At 36.7% G+C, this 24,809-nt stretch overlaps 1 protein-coding gene across 1 annotated transcript in view; it reads right to left on the reverse strand.

Annotated features, from left to right (window-relative positions):
• Positions 1–24,809, reverse strand: part of Pola1 (DNA polymerase alpha 1, catalytic subunit) — a 303,693-nt gene that overhangs the window by 80,662 nt on the left and 198,222 nt on the right. The window contains exon 35 of the mRNA XM_052732483.1: positions 7,893–8,009. Within this exon, the coding sequence (XP_052588443.1) occupies positions 7,893–8,009 (117 nt within the window). The remainder of the gene's footprint in view (positions 1–7,892; positions 8,010–24,809) is intronic.

Raw genomic sequence — 24,809 nt, forward strand, 5'->3', positions numbered from 1 at the left:
ATAAACAAACAAACAAACAAACAAATAAATAAAGAGGTGCAAACACCAAAAAAAAAAAAAAAAAAAAAAGAATACAGGCCTATTAGAAACAGGCTCTACCTCCAGCATTAGAATACAGGCCTATTAGAAGCAGGGTCTGGATCTTCTACTTTGTTGGAAGGGTAATATTCCACTTCTTTACAGTATGAGTGATCAAAATTCCTCATAAGTTTCCATATTAGGGCTTCTTTTTCTTTCTTTTTTTTGGGGGGGAGATCTACTTTTGTGGTTCTAACTAGTTAACATTTATCAGCAAAATACACCACATTATATGATATTTAGTACTAAGTGTAGGAGTGATATTTAGTCAAAACTCTGCCCAGGATCATTATATAGTCACAATTTACGAAAGATATATATGTATGCATGTGTGTGTGTGTGTGTGTGTGTGTGTGTGTGTGTGTGTGTGTGTGTGTGTGTCTGTGTCTATTATTCATCCTCTAGAGCAACTTGATTCTAGAGTAAAATGAATAAAAAGACTCATCTTTTTAAAAATGTTGCTGAAATGACCAAAGGGGGCAGATTCCATGATTTGTCAGTCCAAGGACCAACATAATTATAAAACCATGACAGCATCAGCATCTGATCAAAATGATACAAATTTTCCTTGGGAGAGACCTTTGGGCAAAATCCTTGAGGACAATTACAAGTTAGAAGCAAATATAATTAGCAACTGGTAGAAAATTTCTATACAAAGGATGCTGATGAAAACGGAGCAGAGTCTACCTAGAAGAAGGTGTCTCTCCACTTCAACATGTTAATATTTTAGAAAAGCTAAAAGGAGGCTAATCATCAGTACTCTCAAAGCTAAAACACTGTATCCAAAGCAGAATCAGGATCCATACTATCCACAATGGAAAAGTAATGGGCTGAGAGGTTTTGCAAAGGGGAGATTTTACAAAGTTTGTTGGAACGTTTTTGTTACACACAGTGCTGGTTGGTCTCCAACACCCAGTCTGCTTTTTCTCTTTAGTGACAACAAACTATTAGTCCCTGTGGCTAATTTTTGGTCCATGATATATAAACAGGTATGTTGCGCAGGACTTCCACAAGGTTGCTTAAAGAATGGATAGGAAGCACATTTTAAAAAGATTTATTTTTATTTATGTATTTCTGTGTGTATGTCGTAGATGACCAGAGACCAGAAAAGTATGTCAGATCTCCTGGAGCTTTAGTTCTGCTCACTGCTGCCTGATGTGGGTGCTAAGAAGTGAACTAGGGTCCTTTGGAAGAGTAGTAAGCTCTTAACTACTGAGCATCTCTTTAGCCTCATAGGGAGAATATGCTTTTGACTCACCTTTTCTTCACTATTCTACCCTGTGATGTCTTGAACAAGCCTATATGGTCTCATTGAACTGTGTTTTGACTTTGAAGATAGTAGGTTAGTGCTGTTGTTGACAGATGATGAAGGGATGGAAGAATCACAGGAGAATCATCAATAGTTCATAACTGAATTTCTGTTATGTATTTTAAAATATGCAGTCTTAGATTGGGGATTAAATGTCTGTTCTTTTTAAGCCATTGTTAGTTTTGGTTTTCATTACCTTCAGCTCAATACAATTCCTAAGTGTTAGAGGTAAAAATCTGTCCCAATATAATTCCTAAGTGTTACAGGTAAAAACATATCCTTCAAATTCATATGCTGGAGTCCTAACCTCACGTATTCACAAATAAGCTATGTCTTGGAAGAAAAAAATCAAGTTAAGATGAAACTGTAGTTAGTGAATTAGAGTGGTCTCCAAGACAGTATGACTGGTGTCCTTATGAGATGAAAAGAGACAAGAGACACTAGGGCGAAGGTGGTCATTTTGCAAAAGAAGCAGAGATTAGAGTACAATAGCGCCAAGGAACACCAATGATCAGCAAAAGCTAGAAGAGGAAAGAAGGGATTCTGCCCTATCAAGTTTAGGAGGATGGCTGTGATGACACTTATAATTCAGACATGACCGCTAGAATGATGAGGTAATACATTTCGGAGAGTTCTGTTGTTTTGTGATACTAGGAATTGCCAATTTTTGCATTTGATCTTGCCCATGATCTTGCATTTGCTAAGCAAGCATTCTATCAATGAGCTATATGCTCCTATCTCAATTTCCCCCATTTTAAGCCATCTGGTCTGTGGTACTTTGTTAATACACTGCCAGTTAAGAGTCATACATTGGGGTCTATTAATAAGCCACTTGGGTCTAAGAAAACATCATAGGACACAACCTAGCAGTGGCAAGTATAAGAGGGTTAATATACCCCAAACAGATTTAAGTAGAAAAGGTGGCAATAGCAGGTTTATTCTAGCCTGTACTGGTTCCAGCAAGAGTACTTCAAGCGCTGTATACTGTTTTGAACTCCTTGGATATAAACTCTAAGAATGAGAATAAGACAGGTGCTGAATAAATAGTTATTAAAGACAATAACAGGAAGAGGGATCAGTCTAGATTCATGCGGTACCTACCACTCTTGGAAGTAAGACTAATAAGTGAGCCAAGGATCACAAACTCAGGGAACATGTAAGAGCTTTTTACTTAATAAAAAAATAATTTAAAAGTAAATCAAAACGTTCATCAACAAACGAATGGATGAATATTCCATCTGGGTTTGATTAAATACTATTTGGCTATCAAAAAAGAATGAAAATTCATACATGATATAAGAATAAAACAATATGTTAAATGCCAGACACAAAAGATGCCATCATATGATTTCATTTCTTTTTTATAGCCTTTTTTGGGGGGTGGGGTGTTTTCAAGACAGGGTTTCTCTGTGTAGTTTTGGTGCCTGTCCTAGATCTTGCTCTGTAGACCAGGCTGGCCTCGAAATCACAAAGATACGCCTAGCTCTGCCTCCTGAGTGCTGGGATTAAAGGCGTGTGCCACCACCACCCGGCATGATTTCATTTCTACGAAATCTTCAGAATAGGTAAATTTCTGAGACTGAATACAGACAAGCAGTTTACCATAGTTCGGAGAGGAGGAGGATATAGAATAGGCACTAATAGGTACAGCATTTACTTCTGGGGTGATAAAAAGGTTGGAATTAGACAGACATGGTGGTAACACATGAATGTACTAAATGGAAATGCATTGTTTACTTTAAAATGGTTAATTTATGTTATTTTAATTTTGTCTTAACAGAAAAAAAGCAAAAAAAATATTGAAAAAGAAAAGATAAAGAATTAAGCGATCTCCTTGTTTAAGCCATCAAAACTACAAAACTCTAAAATGCCTGTCATAGTAAAACCTTTCTCTACTGGAACACCAATAATGCTTTGGTAGCAATGTTTCAGAATTCCCACCACAACTCTAAGGTCCTCTTCTCTGTGCCCATTTCATGCATAATGGCTTAAGAGACCACAAATATTTTCCTACTTTTTTTCTTATGTAGTAATGTAACACTGCCCAAGTAGCTTGGCAACATTTTTTATGCACCTCTTACTCATCAAACCAACAATTTGTTTAGGCATAACCATTCTGCAATATGATGACCTTGAGTTCACAATCTCTCCTCTCCTTTGAAGAACAGAAGTTGTGTGTGATAGTGATGGTGATAGAAAGGATCTTAGCAATTTTACAGCAGTGAGTAATGTGAGGAACCCGATGACTGTTCCAAAGCAGAAACAAAGGTCATGTCATTGCTTCCCTTAAAAGTGGCCTTCAAGAAAATGAGTTGAATAAGCAAGTGAATAAAGAGCTCTACTAGTTAACTCCGCCCTAGTAGCCGTTCAATTTCATAATCTATTACTGCCATGAACCAAGGAGTCACATGCAGATATTTTCTCAGGTGCACATCAAAATTAGAAAGGTCAATGAGAAAAGGCTTAATTTGTTTGAAATCTTAATTCTACACACACACACACCAAAAAAATGTATATTTGTATCTAGGGGGAGGTATTTTACAACATAACCTAAGCTGGCCTGGAATTCATAGCTATCTTTCTATCTAGGCCTCCTGAGTGCTAAGATTAAAGGAAGAAACCACTAGGCCTACTTTGTAATAAAAGACTAAATATTTTTTTAAACTTAAGCTTGTTTTTTGATGAATTATGTAATACAGAGTCTCTTGTGGATCAGTCCCTATCTATGCATATTGGCCATGTTAAAAAGCAAAGTACCATGTCCTTATTAAAATATCAATCATCTAATTTAGATAAGCCCAAGCTCTGTCACCAGGACAAAGGAGGCAGATCTTATTATTTAGTAATATAAATATGTATGAAACTTTTCACTTCTGAATTTAAAGGCATTTAAAGTAAAGACAATTCACAGTATTTTAAATAAGCAAAAACTTGTATACCATTAAATTCCCATTAGGCCAAAGAAATTATAGGATACTGAAAACATATTTTAATGTATCCAAGAAGAAAGTACATGTCCAAAGCTCTGGGAACAAAACTGTGCCTTTTTTTGTTCATAACTCAGGCAATATGAGTCTTAAGGAGAGACACTTTGCATATTCCAAGTCAACTCTGGAAAGTACTCAAGTCAACTGCAAGCCAGGACTAAGTGACAGATTTATTAGGTGAGGATTAAATAGCTAATGTTTTACCACAAACTTGAGTGTATCTGAAGTCTCTACTGGTACTAGGAATAGATGCTGATTTGTTCAATATATAAATGACATTTTTTTGCCCACATGTAACAATTTTATACAATCTATGCTAAACTAGTTTCTAAACTTTCTAGTAGTATGTGTATAAAACAATGGATTTTATCATAACATTTTCATACATGCCTACAATGTAGTTCAATTATATTTATACAGATGCCCCCATCCTCTCTGTGTGGTATTTTCTTAAATCTAGAGTCCATATATGGGAAAATATGAAATATATGTCTTTCTGGATTTGTATTGTTTCATTTAATATGATAGTCTCCAGTCCAACACATTTTCATACAAATTATATTATTTCATTCTTCTGTATGGCTAAGTAAAATCTCACTGTGTAGATATACCCCATTTTCTTTACTGAATTTCATTCTCCCATTTATAAATATGAAAATGTAGAACATCTATAAATGTCGCCCCCAACACTGAGCAAATTTTACAGGATGTAGCAGGTGTTTAATAAAACTTTTTGAGACGGGAACCTCATAGTAAAATGGCCTCAAATTCATGGCAGTCCTGTCTCAGACACTTAAGTGTTAGAATTATGAGCACGCAGCACTACACCTGGCATAATTATTAAATTAAAAATATAGTTGAAACTCAGCAACTGAAAGTTTACAAACTAGGGCATAATTTTTCCTTTTTTTTTTTTTTTGAGGGTGGAGGTTTTGTACTCCTGTCTGTCTGTCCTGGTATTTGCTCTGTAGACCAGAGTGGCCTCAAACTCAAAATATCCACCTGTCTCTGTCTTCTACGTGCCGGGATTAAAGGTGTGTGTCACATCTGCTGAGATGAGAATAATCTTGTAAAATAGATACTTTGGAAAACCTGTAGAAACTGCAGTAATGCTGTTCATTGTACAACTGCTTCTCAGGTGTCTCTGGAAAGATGAATATTTTTATTCCTAGTAGAAAAGCTCAGAAACCTCATAAATATTATTTTACTAACTCATCACTATCAATTCAAATGAAGTACAGAAAAATGAGCTGAGTCCCACTTTCAAGGCTCCTGTTAGGAAAGGCTAAGGACAGTTTTACTAACTGTTCTGAAACAATGATTCCAGAGGGTCATGTCTGAGCAGCCAATTTAGCAAAGCTTCTGCTGGGGATAGGTAGCTTAGCCTGTGGTAAACATGTAACTAAAATGTCATAGTTTGGGGAAAATGTAGGATATAAAAAAAAAAAGCAAGTCACTTTGAAATGCTTGTGTTGGCTCACTCATTAAAAAAGGACAATACATCATAAGACAACCTAATATGTTAAACTACCACCACCACCACCACCACCACCACCACCACCACCACCACCACCACCACCACCACCACCGTTTATCAGAAGCTTAATGATCCTATAGCCACATATTTCTTTTATCCCTTCTCTCACCATGAATTGAAGCATAAAACTAGCTGACTTTCTAAGAAACAATTCAATTTTCATTGAACTTAAGTTGATGAGTTCAGTCGCAAAGGCAATATCAGTTCATGAAGCAAAATGATTCTCCTAGAGCATTGGTTATCAACCTGTGGATCACAACTCCTTGGTGGTCACATTAGATATTCTGCATAACAGATATTAACATTACGATTCATAACAGCAGCAAAATTACAGATATGAAGTAGCAACAAAATAACTTTATGGTTGGGGGTCACCACAGCATGAGGAACTGTATTAAAGGGTTGCAGCATTAGGAAGGTTGAGAACCACTATAGAACCTACAACTAGATTAATGAGGCACCCTACATCCATACACCTTTGTTCTGTTTTTTTTTTTCACCTGCTGATGTAAGTCTTGAGGCTAATGTAAAAATAATTCATCAGGACAGCTAATCATCACATGTTCCACATTTAAAAAAAAACCTATATAATTATCAAAGTTTTATAAAGTAAGGCAAGGAACAATTAGTATTTATCCAGGTATTTAAAAATAAGTTATTGCCAATGTCCAAATTTGTGCAAGGCTGGGTTAAAACCAGTATACTCATAAGGTACTGGTATGCAGTAAAAACTGGGACAGCCATCAGGAAAGCGATGGGGCAATGAATTGCTACTATATTTACTTATGCACTTTGACAATACTCTATCCTTATGAAACAATTGAGATAAAAAATAATCATTTAAGTGGGAAAATACTCATAAATTTTCAGTACAGAGCTACTGAAAAGTAGCCTAACAGTAAGAAGTGTGGTTAAATTGCATGTAATGAATGAAGTACCTACAAAGAAAAATGCTTGGTAACTATAAAGCACATCTTCATTGTGACTGCAGTCAAAATTACATACAGATATGTAAAAGAACAGAGAAATAGACAATACAACAAAATATTTTCCTAAAATTAGACTGTGTATCATCTTTTCCATAGAAAAGATTTTACATAAAAAATTAGGGATAGAATGTTGCTTTTGCATTAAAAAAATAAGTAAGTAATAGGTTACCAACTTTAACCTTCTCAAAAAAAACCCTGCAAATGTCTATATAAAGTCTGAAAATAAAACACATTCTGTGAAAGTGGACTGCATGTTATTATACTGCAAGTTCCTAGATGACTTATAGAAACTAGTTTGTTTGGCTAGTAGCTTAATAATACATAGTAATTAATCTAAAGACCCTTTCTGCTCAAAGACCTGCAAACATTCTGTTCACCACAGTTTGGAAATTATTGATTGGCTTGAAGATACTCAAAGGGGACACAGGAGGGAAGGCATCTTAATTACCAGAGAGGCCTTTCCATACTTCATGCTCCACAGTTGGGAGTCACTAATGGCAGTATGCATTATCCCTCATGCGAATATACTAATAAACTAAGGTTTGCTCAAGAACCAATGAACTATGCAGATAGTGATAAATAACTTAATGCCACAGAGGAGAGAAGCCCAACGTAAGATGAACCCTTTAAAGTACAGTTTGGGGAGGTTTTCTACTTCTTATAAAATGGGATTCGATTGAGTCTGAAGATACTAGCAGTTTCTACAAAGGAATATCTTTTATAATTATGAAATTGTAACTCGTATGAAAAATGAGTAAATCGTAAGAATTAATCCATTTCCCCCGATATAAATATGATATTGCTTAAGATATGTGAAAAGATAAAGCATTTATCTTCTTAAAGTCTGGATACTGAAGAAAAAAAATGTGTGAGTGCAATCGAGGAATGTCTCCACAGGCCAAATATATAGCATCTGCTTCCCAGAGCTAAAGGATAGACGAACAATCCTCCACTGCTTTCTGAATGGTGCTTTAGCATTAGGAGATAGTTACCTCTGGCCTAAGTACAGCTTTCACGCAGACTGGACAAAGAGGCCCATTTCGGGAGAAATGAAGGGGAAGACGTCGAGTGCGACTGCGACATGTTGGCTCCTCACATATCAGCCAGCCCTGGAGAGACAAGGGAGAAAAATCTGGTATTATAATCATCATTGACCAACAAAACTAATAAACCCTTGTTATCAAGAGTTTATCCCAACTTTCCTTAAAGATTGCAAAATAGCTTAGTTACCCACCTCTATGGACATGTTAATTAGATGTATGCCCCAAACTTAAAAGTTAGGAAAAACATGGGTTTGGAGAGATGGTTCAATGGTTAGGCACACTGGCTGTTCTTCTGGAGACCACAGTTTGATTTCAGCACACACATGGCAGCTCACAATCATCTGTAAACTCCAGGTCCAGGGACCCAACAGCCTCCTCTGCCCTCTGTGGGCATTATTCACATGCATAGTATACTTACACACATGTGGGCAAAATATATTCCCATGCATAAAGTAAAAATTCTTTTAAATCTTAAAAAAAACTGAGATTCCCATAAAATATTCTCCCCTTTCTTAAAGGATATATGCCCTCTCCAAACATCAAAATCTCTCAATAAAAACTACTATTATATACAAACTATAAACTAAAGGAATTTAGTTAAAAGAACATTACACCAAGTGTATAAAAATGAGTGACCTTCATAATAGCTGAGTGATCACTGCCTAGTTACATAACTATGCTCAGGTTCCTTCTCTATGAAATGGGTATGACAATAGTATCACACCTTATAGGACTTGCTATAGTGATGTAACACACTTAAAGTACTTACAAGTACCCTGGGCAGAAAAGAAATGCCTAAATAATGCTAGTGATTATTTGATTTTCAATGAAAACAGATTCTTCTACATGTGGTCTCTGGAGACATAAAGCTGGTTCCTAAGTTTTCAAGGACAACTTTAACCACTATTTTTCAGAGGCTTGAAGTAGCCATTGCCTATTTCTCTGCACTAGAGATATGATGTCACTCCTTTTCTTCTTCAGTTACTATCCCTTCATGTTCTTTGGATTTTCTCTCAGGGATAGAATACAGTATGTCTATCATTTTGAATTAGCATTCTGCTTACTATAAAATGTTATCTGTTAAATAGAAAGACAAGCTATCACAAAGAGTTGAGCAAATCTTGCAAGTTCATATTGAGGCCCTAAGGTTTGTGGGCTTTGGTATTGCATGGACTGCTACAGAGGCACACAGTAAGGCCAGGCCAAACAAGGTGAGGTGCTGTGGTATATAGATAAGCAAGATATGTCCCTCATCTCATAGTGTTCCTTCCTGTACGGCTCTAAGTAGGGAGTTACCTAGCTATCTATGAAGCTTGGGGCATTTGAGACATGGTAATTTCCCAACTTGAAGAATGATCAGAAGGTTGGTTAGTAGAAGAGGAAGGAAAGACAACTTTGGCAGAAAGATCCACACATGCCAACTAATAGAGACCAGAGTCACTCTATGGTTAAGAAAGGGATCAGTTACATGTATAACCCCATTCCTTTTGTTCCAGTTTCAGCAGCTTGTCTTACCCTTGATAAAAGCAGTATACACAAAAGAGTTGCTTAAGTTAAGATATTTCAACCTCCACATCATGGCATTTCCACGTGGTGCTATTCCCAATCTGAGGGATGCTCTCACTCACTGCTGTGCTGCTTGACCTCATTCCTCAGAATAGGCCCTTCTGAGAAGTAGCTACAAACAAACTCAGAAGAAATCACCAAGGATTGGTTCTTCTAGCTCCATTTAAGGCTTTCAAACAAAGCGAAGTGCATTTGTACAACTTACTAAAAAAAATGCTACCCTTAAAGAATAAAAATTCATCTAGTCACAGTATGTTCGGAGAAACTTTCACTCCTACCTTCATTCAGTAAGCTAAACTAATTTATTATTAGATCTTTGGGAGATGTGTACTGTTTTGAACATAGTCACAGCCTGCCCCGCCTCTTTCCAAATCCACCCAATTTTCTATCCTTTGAAAAAGAAACAACCTTTCAACTATGCTCCAGTGGAAGATTACACATTCATAGCTAAACTATTTTAAATTGCAATTTGAACTTTTCCGATGGAAAATATCAAATGAATTCTTAGGAAACTGCTGATATTTGCCTAGAGTTTTATTAAATATCATGGTAGACAGGCAAAGGGGCACCAGGCACAGAGTTTCAGGAAACTATTAACAGGAAAGCATACTCTGAACAGAGTAACAACAGTTCCATATAGAGAAGGGATATATTTGAGATCTGAAGCTCTTTAGTTAACCCATAGTCTTGCTAACTGAAGCTGTAATTCACTAACTTTTAATGGAGTAAGAAAAATATAGCAAACAGGTAACAACTACTATAGTTTTGATTTTTTAGGTTGGGGGTGGGGGTTCGTGCTACATGGCCCCGGCTGACCTCAAACTCATAATCTTCCTGCCTTAGCCTCTAAAGTAGCTGAGATCTAAGCAAGTGTCATCACATCTTGCTCAGTATCATGTTTTGAGGCAAGAGAACATTAAGTACTGAACACAACTTGGCCATTAAATCATCATCATCATCATCATCATCATCATCACCATCATCATCATCAATTTTGAGACTCACTGTCTTCCTGCCTCTGTCCCCTGAGTGCTGGGATTATAGGCATGATACCAGGCCCAGGAATTTATTTTTTTTTTTTTTTGGTTTTTCGAGACAGGGTTTCTCTGTGTAGCTTTGCGCCTCTCCTGGAACTCACTTGGTAGCCCAGGCTGGCCTCGAACTCACAGAGATCCGCCTGGCTCTGCCTCCCGAGTGCTGGGATTAAAGGCGTGCGCCACCACCGCCCGGCTAGGAATTTATTTTTTAATCTTTAAAATATAATGTTCAAAAAGTTTGTCCTTTTCAGATGTTTTAAAAACTTGATTCCAAGCCAGGCGGCTGTGGCGCACCCCTTTAATCCCAGCACTCGGGAGGCAGAGCCAGGTGGATCTCTGTGAGTTCGAGGCCAGCCTGGTCTGCAGAGCAAGATCCAGGACAGGCACCAAGACTACATGGAGAAACCCTGTCTCGAAAACCCAAAAGCCAAAAACTAAACAAACAAAAACTTGATTCCATCATTGTAATATTGCTTCATGATTCACCAAGTGAACTGCCAACCAACAAGATGCTAAGTTGTCATTTCACCTGTTTGAAAAAGCAAAGACCTAAACTCTATCTCTGACAGTGTCACCAACTAAACGTCCTTTCAAATCATATAGAAAACAGAGAATACATGTGTCTAGACTTCCTACCAGCTATAATCAACATTAAAGAGGTCTTTCTTTCTTTGTCACCTCTCATTCAGTACTTGTTTGTACTTACTATCTGTTAATCTCCCTTTACAAATGACAACAAAAACTAGTGCTATTATGCATGGAAATTAAATATGCTGATAACTGTGTGAAGGGAACTGGGTCGGTGAAGCAAACAGTAGCAATCTCTAACTCCTTATGCCTCATGTTTTATTTTGAAAATTAAGCTTTTGGAGACATGAAAAATGAAACTCTTTTATGGGGGAACCAGATCCTGTTTTCAATATATGCCATGCTTCAATTAAATTTTGCCCAGTACATTTCAGCTAACACTTTATTCCCTCAAGAAATGTTAAGCAAGAATGGCAGGTTTAACTTCAATAAACATTTATATAGTTAAAAATAAATATTTCAGAACTTTGAAAAAATTCCAAGATGGGACAAACTGTCCACTACAAGATCATCATAGTGAATTTTGTTTATAAAGTACAACAGAAACAAAGCAAATAACTACTACTTTTGTGGGGCCTTCAATTATCATTTACAATGACAAAACTAAACATTTTCATTTTCCCCCTTGGGATAACATGTACAGCCCAAGAATCTGCTGACAAGCCAATAAAAGAAGAAATTTGTTTTGAATAATTTCCTTGGAAGCCTGATCTAAGAAACAGATTTTCAAGGAAACACTCTAAAACCACTGTAAGAAGTCTGCCATCCAAAAATGCCATCTTACTATTGCATGCAAATTGTTACAACCAATAGGAATAAGGACATCACATTTTCAGTTGCCTGGCTTAATCATGTTTATAAATGAAAGAGGTAAAGTCAGCCTGTCCAATAGGAAAACAAACATTTGTCTAAAAATGTAATGCTCTGTCACCTGTTATTTAATTTCAGCATCACTATTCTTTAAAATCACTGTGTATCAAATTGTGCCAAATACTGATCAGTTTTAATTTCTGAGATTTCAACTAAAATGACTTCTGTCTGCACAAGTTAAAAGAGATCATTTTCCACCTGTAACTGAGGCATTCTTGAGAGTTGGACCTAATACACAAACTGTTACTCATTTGTGTACATTTGTAGTTTTAGGATTCACAGGTGTAGAGCTTACCCAGACCTAGAACTGTAATACATGGAGCTTTCAAAAACATTTTTAAAATAAATAGAAGCAATAAAATAAAACATAGAGAAAGCAACAAGGGCTGGATCTGAAACTCACAGTAAAAAGTTCAAAGCAGCTCTTACCCTCCTTTGAGTTAAATATTCACAATGGGTTCTTCTATCACCAGCCAGTTAACCAATTTTATCCCACTGGTCTTTTCATCTACAGCCCTGTTAGGATCAACCTCAGTAAAATGCTGACCGTAAACTGCTCTACTGTAGTAGCCTCTGCCCTGGCTACCCTGACCCCATGCTTTCCCAGACCCACTATAAAAGGTGGCCAGTGTAGTTAGTTCCCCAGGGCTCTTCATCCCATATCATCTTTCCATAGACAAGTAACACACTCATCGGTCTGTCTTTCAAATCTTCACAATCTCATCCTGGTCCCTGCTTTCTCATTCTCAATAAATATTTCTTGTTCCGTTGGATTGCTTTTGCCACTATCCTCTATCTTCACCTTGACATTACATGGTCACATAGTCCCTTCCTAAAATGCCCATTGATCTAATAAAAAGTCCATTCTTCTATAAAAACTTCCCAACCTACTGGGACTTCTCCCATTATCCCACTGGACAATGAACACACACTGGCTCACACTGTCCCTTAAGCATCTTATTTTACCTTCCTAACTGGTTGGACCCTGGAGAATAACCTTGTTTGGGTTTAGTAGTCTTCTTGCTAGTCTCTAGGGCACAGACCCACTCTGTTAAGCATTGCATTCCCACATATTAGTGGGTAATTTTGTGTAAGCCACTAAACCTCTCCCTGAACCTCAGTTTCCTCATCTACAAAACAGAAGTACTACTTATTACTATTGTTCAAAGGATAAAAGCAAAACAAAACAACAAAAACCCTAAAACAACCTTACAAAAATGTTCAGTAAATGCACTGAGGAGCATCACTGTTAAGTTATAGCTGAAAGTGCACTATTTCAGCCAAGAAAGAGCCTTGTCATTGTCCAGGGAGTATCATTAAAAAGTAGAGAACTAAGGCTGGGTGTGGTGACACTTTTAATTTCAGTATTCAGGAGGCAGAGACAGGTGGATCTCTCTGAGTTTGAGACGAATTTGGTCTACATAGTGAGTACCAGCCAGTCAGATACATAGAGAGACTGGAAGGGGGGGAGGGGGGGGGGGGAGGGAGGAGGGGAGGGAGGGAGGGAGGGGTGGAAAACTATAATAATGGATAAATGATAATCAAGATTAAAAATGGAACTGCTTTTGATTTGAGTGGAAAATAATAACAATATGGTCAACATAAGTGAGAATTTCTTTGTTTTTCCCAAAAGCTATACTTAATATGAAGCTGTGAATGGCAGAATAAATAACAAGGGAATATGGTCTTTGCTTGATTTTTCAAGACTCAGTTCTGTCATGCTGTACAATTTAGTCTAAATTCTAACAGCTCTCCAGGAATATAGGGACTTGGTCACAGGGCAAGGTCTGCCATCCTGCATGCTCTTTCATAACCTATCACATCACGATTTGTTTTGCTAACACTTATCAACCATCCCTCTTCCTAAACTATATACACTCAGAGAATATCACATTCTCTTTTCATCTAAAGGCTTTGTAAATTTCTGGGGTTTTCGAGTTGTCCCTCCCAGACAACTTTTGTTTTGTCACAGAATTATGCCCAGTGTATTTTAAAAAAAGGGTGGGTCTTCTTATAGACAGTGCACAGTATGGGCCCACAGCTGCTTTCTAAGAATGACATGTTGTGATTTGAGATTTCCAGAAATATATAGAAAAAAAAACCCCAAATTGCTTTCTGACCCATATTTGTACCCAAAACTGGGAGAAAATTTTCCTAAGATCTCCAGGGGAAGTTTTAACAGGAGCATAAATTTGCTTTTAAAGTTAAATATTCTACACTGCAGCATTCTGGCATGTCAAAGAGTGATTATTAAGTCTCAGACTAGGAGATCATAGGGCAAATCAGAAAAAATAAGTATATAAACTACTTACCAAATTTAATACAAAAATATTTTAAACAAAATTATCAAACAAATAGAAGTGGAAAAGTGTCATGTCAGTCCATGTAAGAATTTTAAATATTATTAAAATAGATTTTTAAGTTAGACATCTCTATAAATGAACAGTCATATGTCATTTCATCCAAGTTATTTGAAACTTATTGATCTTCTCATTTGTGCAAGGACCAGACTCTGTCATCAGTTTGCTGAAAGGATAATGGAGCACTCCCAAACTGTTATGATAGGTTACATGCAAAACTGCCGTCCTCATTTAAACACATAGAATAGCACAAGTAAAAAAATTCCAACTTCAGCAATTGTATATTACATGATAAATTAGCAACCTGGTCTACTTTGTCTCACATCAAATCCAATACTATAGCCTTGCCATTTTAATTTGCAATCAGAGCTTGAACATCAGAAGATGTACCTGAGGTACGTTAAAGAGCCCCATGTAAGCTATCTTCTCCTGCTACAGTGTGAGCACAGAAGCCAACAATTACCAGCAATTGTATTTTACCACTATAGGACAATACTAGAACAGTAAAAATTGTTGCCATGCTAGCAGGTGGGGAAAATATACTTAAAATGACTTTATATGGAAAATTACATTTTGGGGGGAAAAAGTTCAGTGAAGGACATGTATCTCTCTGTATGGGTAGCTAAAAAAAAAAATCACTCTTAGTATATTCAAGCCTATTCTATAAAACACTCTCCCCATTCATCCGACTCAAAAGCAAGCTACATTCTTAGGTTATAATAGGTCACAACTAAGTATACAGTACCTTGCTTCCGGAATAATTTTGCTTTGTCTGTCAACTGTCAACAAAGCACAAAGAGCTCATGCAACCTAGCCATGTACTGTGGATGTTAGAGATCTAACAAAATACAAATAATAAAAACACAAGATTTCATAGCTACCCTGCTTTCACTTTACATGAAAAACTGAAAGCATCTGCCTTTCCACATTCCATTCATCTCTATTGTATCACAAATCTTTTCATAAAAGACTTTCTCTCCCCGCTCCCATGTGAAGCTGCAAGTAACTTGGGGATATAATATTCCAACTGTGATGAATGTCTGACTCCCTAACAGTTCTACATGGATATACAACGTAAAGGCATATATAGTTATTTCAACATGGAAACAGTAAAGATTCAAATGGAATGAGAGGTAAAATGGCTACTCTCATGCTTATATTAATATTTTAGTGATGAAACTGCTAAAGAGAAATTGTTTATTATTTCTATCCTCGTTTTAAGTAGTCACTATTAAAAAAAACAAAACAAACAAAAAGAACCCACTACCTTACCCTTGTATTCAGAATAACAAACTTTACAAGCAAGCTCAAGGCTCAGTTTCATCACCATGTGCACAGGGGAAAGAAAAAAAAAAGACTAGAAGGAACTATTGCAAAAATGCCAGCATCAGTTATCTTACAATGTTTCTTCTGCATATTTTTTACAAAAAAATATTAATTTAAAAATCTGAAAACTGTTATTGATGATGGAAGAATTTTTTGAAAAAATATTCTAAACATCACGTTTGATTGTTGCCAATATGAATTTGCAGAGAATATGCTCATGGGGTGGAGGTTTTTCCTACTAACACTAAAGTTTCAAAAATGAGTTAATTTAAACATAAGCTGTTCTCAAAAAGAAAATGACAGGACATGTTTTGGGAGCATTAGAATCATTCATTAAATTAAGCCACTCACCAAAATGCATAGTCTCTTATGTAATATGATCTGAACACAATTCTTTATGATTGATCTCTAAAGGTAAGTAATAAATCAGTTTTAAGAGAGGTATCTTGTTCCCTATGCCCTCTTCCCTGCTTGGATCCAGTATGAACACAGATCAACTCAGATGTCCCTGGGCAAGAATCAAATGAAAAAATTCAGTCAGAAGGATAGGCACAGACAGTTCCTCACCACAGATTTTTTTTTTTTTTTGCTTAAGACCAGCTAAAAGTAACTTTGATGTTTTTGTTTCTGTTAGTTTATAGATACGTATTTGCTAGCATGGTTTAATGCAAGGTGTCTTTGGGTACCAAATAACAATGTTAAAATGGAATCATCTATACAGTTGCCTCATAAAAATCGGAATGGAGTTCACACCATCACCAGGCAATGTTTGTTCATTTAACTTTAATTATTTTCTCCTTGAGAATGGTACTAATGAAACTGAATATCTTTCATGGGTCTCGAAGGGCCGTTTGAATAGTCTGTAAACAGAACTAAGGAAAGACAAGAGATCTGGCTGAGCCAGGGGGTTGCTAGGTGATGCAGAATGTAAACCCACAAACTTGTTAAGGTTTGCTTTGCTTTCATGCCACTTTCACACACTTTCAAAAGTTTTGAGAACTGATTTTTCAGGTGGTCATTACAAAGAAAGAATCCCTCCCTCCAAATTCACTCTCCACAGATGCTCTACAACATTCAAAAGAGATGAAATCCATCTGACCTTTGACTGTAGCATGGGAAACTTTGGGTTTTACAGAAACATAGGATTATATACTTCCTGGATAACCACAATTTAAGAAATACATATCAAAGTGGATTCCAGTATTTCAAAAAGACATTCCCAATCCCTCATCCAACCTTACTTAAAATAAAGATTTCTTCTGAAGAGGGGGAAAAATGTGATCACCCGCTCAAGAGATTTGGGGCACAGAAACTCAAAAGCCATGGCAAATACCTCAGTACAGACCGTCATGCTGACAACCCTTTCGGTTTGGCCACTTTCTTCTCCTCTTCCGGCCCGTACCAGGACTGCCTGCCTGTGCGGCTTCTCCTGCCCACCCCCCTCCCCCAGTCTTCTTTTTTAAGTAGCTGATCAGAGATTGTCCAGTAAGAGCACTTTATTAGATCATCAGCCAGAGGGGTTCACAAGTACTGAGAGCAATGGGCTCAAATGCGGCACATCAGTTTTTAATAGACCAGGGGCTACTAGTAAAACTGCAGATACTGCTGAGAACTTTCCATGCACTGAACTCTTGAAAAAGCACCGTCTCTCCAGCTTAAATGCAGCTGCCTCTTTCAATGCCGCAAATGGGTAAATTTGACAAAAAAGCCACCATTAAGACTACATGAAAGGCTCAAGACAACATCCTTTCAATGCTTTGTACTTCAGTAATCAGATGTACTTACTCACCCCCCCTCCCCCAAACCCGATCAAGAACTATTTCTGAATGGTAGGAAATAATTCCACTTTGTACATCTTTTAGTTAATCAAGACTTTCTATTCAGCAATTTGACCTTTTGTTCAAAACAGGATTATCAGTTTTTTCGCCAGTTACCAAGGGCGACTCGCATGGTGAACATAATTGCAATAATTTGCAAAACACCATGAGCAACCCACATTACAACTAGGTAAATACTGGGCTTTTGTGCTACATTGTTATTTTCAGAGATGCTGAAGTCAAAGAACGAATGACAAATGAACACAAAATTTATATTTGCTTTGTCTCAAAAGAGAAGAAAATTGATAACAAGAATTGGGGGGGAAACCGACTACAGCTGTAATTTCTAACTTGATTAATTAGGATGGTAACAGTCCTTAACAGTATATTCAACAAACAGCCCTGACTTCGTCTCTCCACCCACCTCTCTCTATACCACTACCACTATCCCCCCCCCCACCCCAGACACATTTTTTCAGCTTGGAGAACAAACATCCCCCATTTGCTCTTTTCTTCAACTTAATGGAATCCTTAATTGCAGAATATTGTTCTCCTGCTCTTCACGGCAAGGAAAACGAGAGAAAGGAGGAGAGTGCCAGGGCAGACAGGGAGCTACAGTCATTTGTTTTCCTGCCCTCTTTTGGACACCCCAGGCCCAATGATGAGATGGCATTTTCCTGGTTTCAGCAGCTGTTTCGTAGTAGACAATAAAGTAAAAACTATTTATTTAGCTTTGCAGAAAAGTCACTTCTGTCCTCTTGACAACACAAGGTAAGTCTACATGCCGAGATGAAGTTTCATAATTTAAATGCCAGGACATAAGATGAGAAAATGATGTTAATAATAAAGAACATCCATTTTTCTTGTAAAGAAATTATTAACTGTGGTACTGCCCAAAAAAAAACTGTTGAAATGTGTGTGTTTGCTATTTAAGGAAGATGTTCAGCAATATCACCAATGGTCTGAAAACCACTTTATGCTCAGAGATCCCAACTCACACAACAATCTAAAATATAAACCGACTACTCAGGAATTAATGCAAAAATCAAAATAGCATTTTCCGTAGACAAGCAGTTTTACATATAACATTATAATCTTTTCACCAACAAATGTGACTGTAAAAGTTAGATCAGAATGTTTTTAAAGACAGACGTGAGAGGCAGGTTTGATTTTTGTAATAAAGAAGCAGTTTGTTTTCCAAAGAGGCACATATTCTACTAAAATGCACCCTCCACCCCCAAAAATTATCAAAACTGACTTTTTCGTGCAAAATGTAGTATTCAGGGACAAGAAAAGAAAAAAATACACACAGCAAGGGCGTGCAGAAGTTCCACTGCCGAGATCTCTAGAGATAAGCAGCTGCAGATGCATTCTGAACACAGCTCAGCCTGCTTGCCTTCATCTGCTGCCTCCTAATGAGGAGGAACCAAATCAGAGTCTCTGAAAAGATCTGCATATTTCCCCTAACTTCTGAAAAATCAAATGAACCCGATACTATAATGTGTCTATTCTTATTTTTTTCAGGGCTGAAAATTTCCACATACCTAAAATTTAGTTTGAAGAAATCACAATGTAACGTTCTTTAGAATATGCCTTGGAAATTAGAGGTACTGTGATTTTTTTTCTTTTTTGAGGAACAGAAATCAAAAGGATGGCACACACCTATATCCTTCCCAGCCAGGGACCCACCTTTTCATATTTTTAAAATGTGTATTTTATTTTCTTGATTAGTTCTAAATTCATGGTATATTTGTAAAATGCACCCTACACCAAAACAAAAACCTTAATGTTTAGAGGAAATGTACCCTTTAATGTTAAATGACAGAGATTCAAACAAGCCTTTTTGATCAAATAAAATTGATAGATGACAAACTGGGCTTAAAGTCCCTGTAACACTCAAGTCCTTTAAGAAAGCCATAACTACAAATAATATACTTTATAATGTGTTCAGAATCACTTCACTTGTAATAATTATCTAATATTCCTGCCTTTTCCCCAACCTTTAATGGCCTCTACTCCAGTTCATTTTTTCTTTCTTTTCCTTTTAGCCAACTGGTTAGGATGCTTCTTGACATCAATTTATTTAGGACTTATCTAAAAGGAATGGTAACATCTAGCCTCCTATAACATTAATAAATTACTCAAATCCCTAAATCAGAAATGAGAACTACCTAGCAGGTGGATTGCATTTCTTCAGTTCAGACCCCTTGACCTCTATAGAATGGTAGCTTGCATTTAAAAGGAAACCTGCTCGATAAGCTATCCCCAAATTCTTGCTCTTCAATTTGAAACTCTGGCTGCACACTGGAATCCCCAAAGGTGCATTAACACAGGTGGCTGAGCACCATTTCTGGGGCTTCTGATTGAGGGCTGGGGTGGAACCTGAGAATCAGCATCTTTAACAGGTTTCCAGGTGCTACTGCTGCTGCTGATTTGGAGACCTCACTTTGAGAGTCACCAGTGCTATTCAGAATGGTTATTGGGGTTTTGAAAAGCCCCCAAGTGATGCTAATATGCAGACAGAGTTGAGAATCACTACTCTACATGACTCTCATTTTCTCTCTGTGGTTTAAGAATATTTCTGAACAATGCACTTTATTAACAGAATTATACTTAGAAATAGTCTCTCTCAAGTTCTTTTTCCTTCAATATTTACTTTTTTTCTCTCTACATACTGCTTATGTGGCTATTCTAAACTCTCAAGTTCTCCAGGCAGTGTCTGAATTAGCAAAGCCTCAAATCAGACTTAATTCTACTACCAATAGAATTAACCAATTCTAAATGGTTTATACCAAGTGTGTAGCTTAGTAACAATTTAAAGAAAGCAACAAAAATATCCTCTCAATATAACACAATCCCTAAAATATGAAATGTACTCCTATCAGAATAAAAGTATTTTAAAGGAGGGTTTTAAAAAAACGTGTCTGAGAAGTGACCACATTTTTTTTTATAAATAATATGAAATAATGTACTTAAGCCCTAAAATTTAAAGGTGAAATTGACTTCAGAGCTCTACTCAAATCCTTCATATCTAAGGAAAATGAAGCCCTCCCCTGCCAAAACAGGTCAATTCCTTATACTGATGCATGGTGTGTGGACTTAACTCCCAGCCCAGTGTTCTTTTCTTTCCACTTTTTATACGATGTTCAATATGTCAGACACTCGAGAGCACTTGTGATGTGGCTGCTCCAAATTCAGATGATGGAAGGGGAAAACTACAGCTTCCTGACATTTCTAAATACTCATTACAGACTTAAAGATTTGGGGTATATTGGGTTAAATGTAGCATTTTTAGCATACAATAATAATGCCTTATTAAAAAAATACAAGTGGGGACTGGGAGTATAGCCCAGTGGGCAGAGCTACCACACAAGAAGTTCAATACTCAGGACTGCATAAACTGTGCATGCATGAGAACCTATCTCAAAAAAATAAAAATAAAAAGGAGAAAAAAAAGTCTAAGTGTTATATATATTGTTATAAAGACTGCTTTTTTCATATAAAAGTAGTACTCTATAAATGCATGCAGATCTGCCTAAGAGGTGCTTGTTCCTGTCTTTTGCCCATTTTTCCTACTATGTGGTTCACCTTTTTCTCCTTGATTTGAAAGAGTAGCTTATATATGAAGGACAATCAGCCCCTATTTGTCATTGCATTGTTTGTTGTTCACCATTTATTATTTTAACTTTATTGCATGTATGTGTGTATACATATATGCAACATAGAAATTCAATTATTTATGATTTTATGTACATGGGTGTTTTGCTTCATGTATGTCTGTGCACTACACATCTGACTAGTGTGGTGAAGGCCAGAGGAGGGTGTCAGAGCCCACAGAATTAGAGTTACAGTTATGAGGGTCATGTGAGTGCTGGCATCTCTTGAACCTAAGTTCTCTGGAAAAGCAGCCAGTGTTTTTATCCACTGAGCCATCTCTCCAGCCAATTGAAATTCTTTTATAGTCAAATCTACTGATGTTTTCCTCTTTTGGGGTTCTGAATGTTTTATTGTTTCAAAGCGTTCTTAAGTAAGCAGAGCACAGAGGATTTTTGAGTCGTGAAACTACTGTATATGATACAACAATGGTTGACACATGCTACTGCACATTTGCTCATACAAAATGTGTAACACCAAGAATGAGCTGTATGGTAAACTATGAACAACAATGTGCCAATGTACACACATTCACCAATCATGATGAATGCACCACTATAACAGGGGCCGTTGTGAGGATATGCATGAGATGAGCAGCAAGTCTAGGGAGAAATCTGTTGTGATCCTGAAACTGTTCTAGATAGTCATCTGTTTTGAAAAAGACTTCCCAACTATAAGGTTAGTATCGCTTTTATAGCATCCTTTTCTACCCTGAAGAAGGAGAAAGGGGAACATTCAAGTACACAGTTTCTAGATGATTGTTATATACTGGTATGAGCCATCCCCTTATTACCTATTAGTTTCAATTTTGGATCTATTTCTGAATTATTTTATAGCTATTCTATTTAAATCATTAAGTACTCATGGGGAAAAAAACAACTACCCTAATTTCCTATGTAATTTTTAAAAAACTGATGAATCTTTAATAGGTAAACTTATAAAATAATATTTAATAGATAAACTTATAAGATGCTAACAGTTCCAAACAAAAATGCATTTTTAATTTTTTCTAAAGTCTTCTTTTAAGTCCTACTATAGCATTTTAAAGTTTTCTTCACATTCAACATTTAAAAATATTCTTTGGCATTTCAAACTTTTTAGCCACTTGTATACATGAAATTCTTTTGTTATACTTTCTAAGTGGTTATTATTTGTATAGCTCAAAAGCTACTGATCTGAAATTAATTTTATAACTAGTATTCTTAATATATACTTTTTGTCTTTTATGATAAATTTCACTGGCTTTTCCAAGTTTACAGCAATCTACAAGTAATGCTTTTTTTCTTCCCTTCCAATTTTAAATATATATTTCTTGTTCATATTATGATGGTTAGCTCTTGGACAGCTTGACACCATTGCCACTGGGGTGCCCCTCCAGCCAATTTCACAAGAGACCCAAGAGTTAAATCACAGAAGGATGGGGCTCTGCAGCTGACAAAAGGTAATTTGATTAAGATCATCACAGAGCCTGTAAGGATCTTTGTCTCCAAGTGTCTAAAACTTTTGCTGCTGAATTCAGTTGAAGGATGTTAAATGGCTAACTAAATACTGAAATGGTTCCTTTTATATTTGGAGATTCAGTCCTCTAAAGAGCTACTATCCCTAATATGGGTTGAATATAAATTCAGATTCAGCTTTGTTACTCAGTCATGCCTCTTAGTTCAGTCTGAAAACATCACAAAACAATATAATGAGACAAAGGAGTGGTCTCAGTTTGAGGAATTCACACTCTTCTTTCACAGAGAAAAGTACTATAACAGACTAGATGGTGAAGGTCTGCTTAGGGCAAAAATTCTCCAACTTTACAGCATATTGTTATTTTGCCATAGCACCCCAGGCTGTTCTGGAACTCAATACATAGCTCAGGCTGACCTCCAATTTGTCATCCTCCTGCATCAGTCTACCAAGTGCTGAAATTACAGACATACACTATCATGCCAGGTACAAAACAATCTCATTATCCCACCATTATTAAGTCAGAGTTTCTTGTTATTGAAGTTTTCATTTCCAAACATTCTTTCAAAGTGTTTCCAAATAGGTGAAGCAAAGATTTTTAGGTTAGTAAAACTACTCTATATGATACTACAATGGAATGAAGGTGTAGAGCAGTGTGCCTCAATATGCAATCCCTAGATCAGCGCACAGAAACATAAATTTGTTAGAGATGCCAATTTTACAACCTTACCCTAGATGTTGAATCAGGTTCTCTGGGTATGGTACTTAGTAATCTGTTTCATGAAGTTTTTCCAAAGTTTGTCTGTGATGACTAAGCCTGTGTTCATATAAATAAGGCTTAGTAATCATAAATTGTCAAACTACATGGCACACTCTATGAAGCTGTGAAACACAGAAACAAGGTTATGGAAGAGGGCTAGAAGGACAGGTAAAAAGTGTTACGTATAAGAACATAGATACAATCAATCAAGCTCAGCTGCTACATCCTGACATTGTGTTCAATATGCTACTACTCTCAAAACTCATGATTAAAAAGAATTTTAATTTACATTTTCGGGGCTGACAATTTCTAAGTTGGAAGAAGTATAAATCTTCCATTTTAGGATTTCATATGTAACTGAAACAAATTCAAAGAAAAATTATTTGCTTTATCTCCTTCACTGCTCCGAATGGTGTAATTAGCCTCTGAATCTACTCATGTTTCACTCATCTGGAGCAAAGCTAGCATCCTTCAGTTGGATGCTGAGATGGTTTTAGACAGGACAGTTCATTTGTTAACCCACTGCCCAATTCTGATTTGACTCTAAAGCTCAGGAAATGCTTCTTGAACAGGATTCTCTTTAGCTTCTCATCTGATGTTTTATATAATAAAACTAAAGAATTTGACTTTATTCCTCTAAGTACTGTCACCAAGTGTTCCCCCAGGAAAGCAGAAAATGGGACTGGAATAGGCCACTAATTTCCTAAGAACAGAGAAGTCTCTACCTAATCAACCCTTCTTCCCTAGGAACACTCTCAGAAGGCCTTGTACATTAGAAGCCAGCAGAGAGATTTACATTTCCCCATGCTGGACTTCAAGCTATCATCAAGGAAGGAAAGCCACTTAGAACAAGATGGACTTTATTAATTCTTTGGGGATGACTCAGATACTATTAATTGGCCCCAAACCTGACACAAACACAGAACAGCCAAGTTATTTTACTCATCAGTATGAAATAGGGTTCTACATTTTACTGCTATACTTAGAGTCAAGTAAATAGGCATGGGCTAGAGAGATAGCTTAGCAATGGAGAACACTGGTTATTCTCCCAGAGGACACAGGTTCAATCCCCAGAACCCCAAAAGGCAGCTCACAACAGTCTATAACTTCAGTTCTAGGGGCTTTGATGCCCTTTTTCTGGTCTCTGCATGTAAAAAAAAAAATTTAAATTAAGTGATCCTCCCTAAAAGGTTGTATTACTAACATATCTATACGAATTTCTTTCTCCAAATGAATGTCAACTAAGACAAAACAGTATTCGAGGTCTATATTAAAACACACTTCAATTGTTGAATTTGGGGGAGGACTCATTTTATCATTCTATCTTTGAAACCTGGAGTGCAAGTTGAACATGACTTCAAGAGGAAGAGGTTCAAAAGGTTGAAGATGGAGAAGAAAACAAAAAGGAAATCACCAGACAGCTTCTTAGACTC

This window comes from Peromyscus californicus, unplaced genomic scaffold (genome assembly GCF_007827085.1).
Source record: "Peromyscus californicus insignis strain IS unplaced genomic scaffold, ASM782708v3 Scaffold_10__1_contigs__length_136768540, whole genome shotgun sequence".
In the NCBI taxonomy this organism is placed as follows: Eukaryota; Metazoa; Chordata; class Mammalia; order Rodentia; family Cricetidae; genus Peromyscus; species Peromyscus californicus.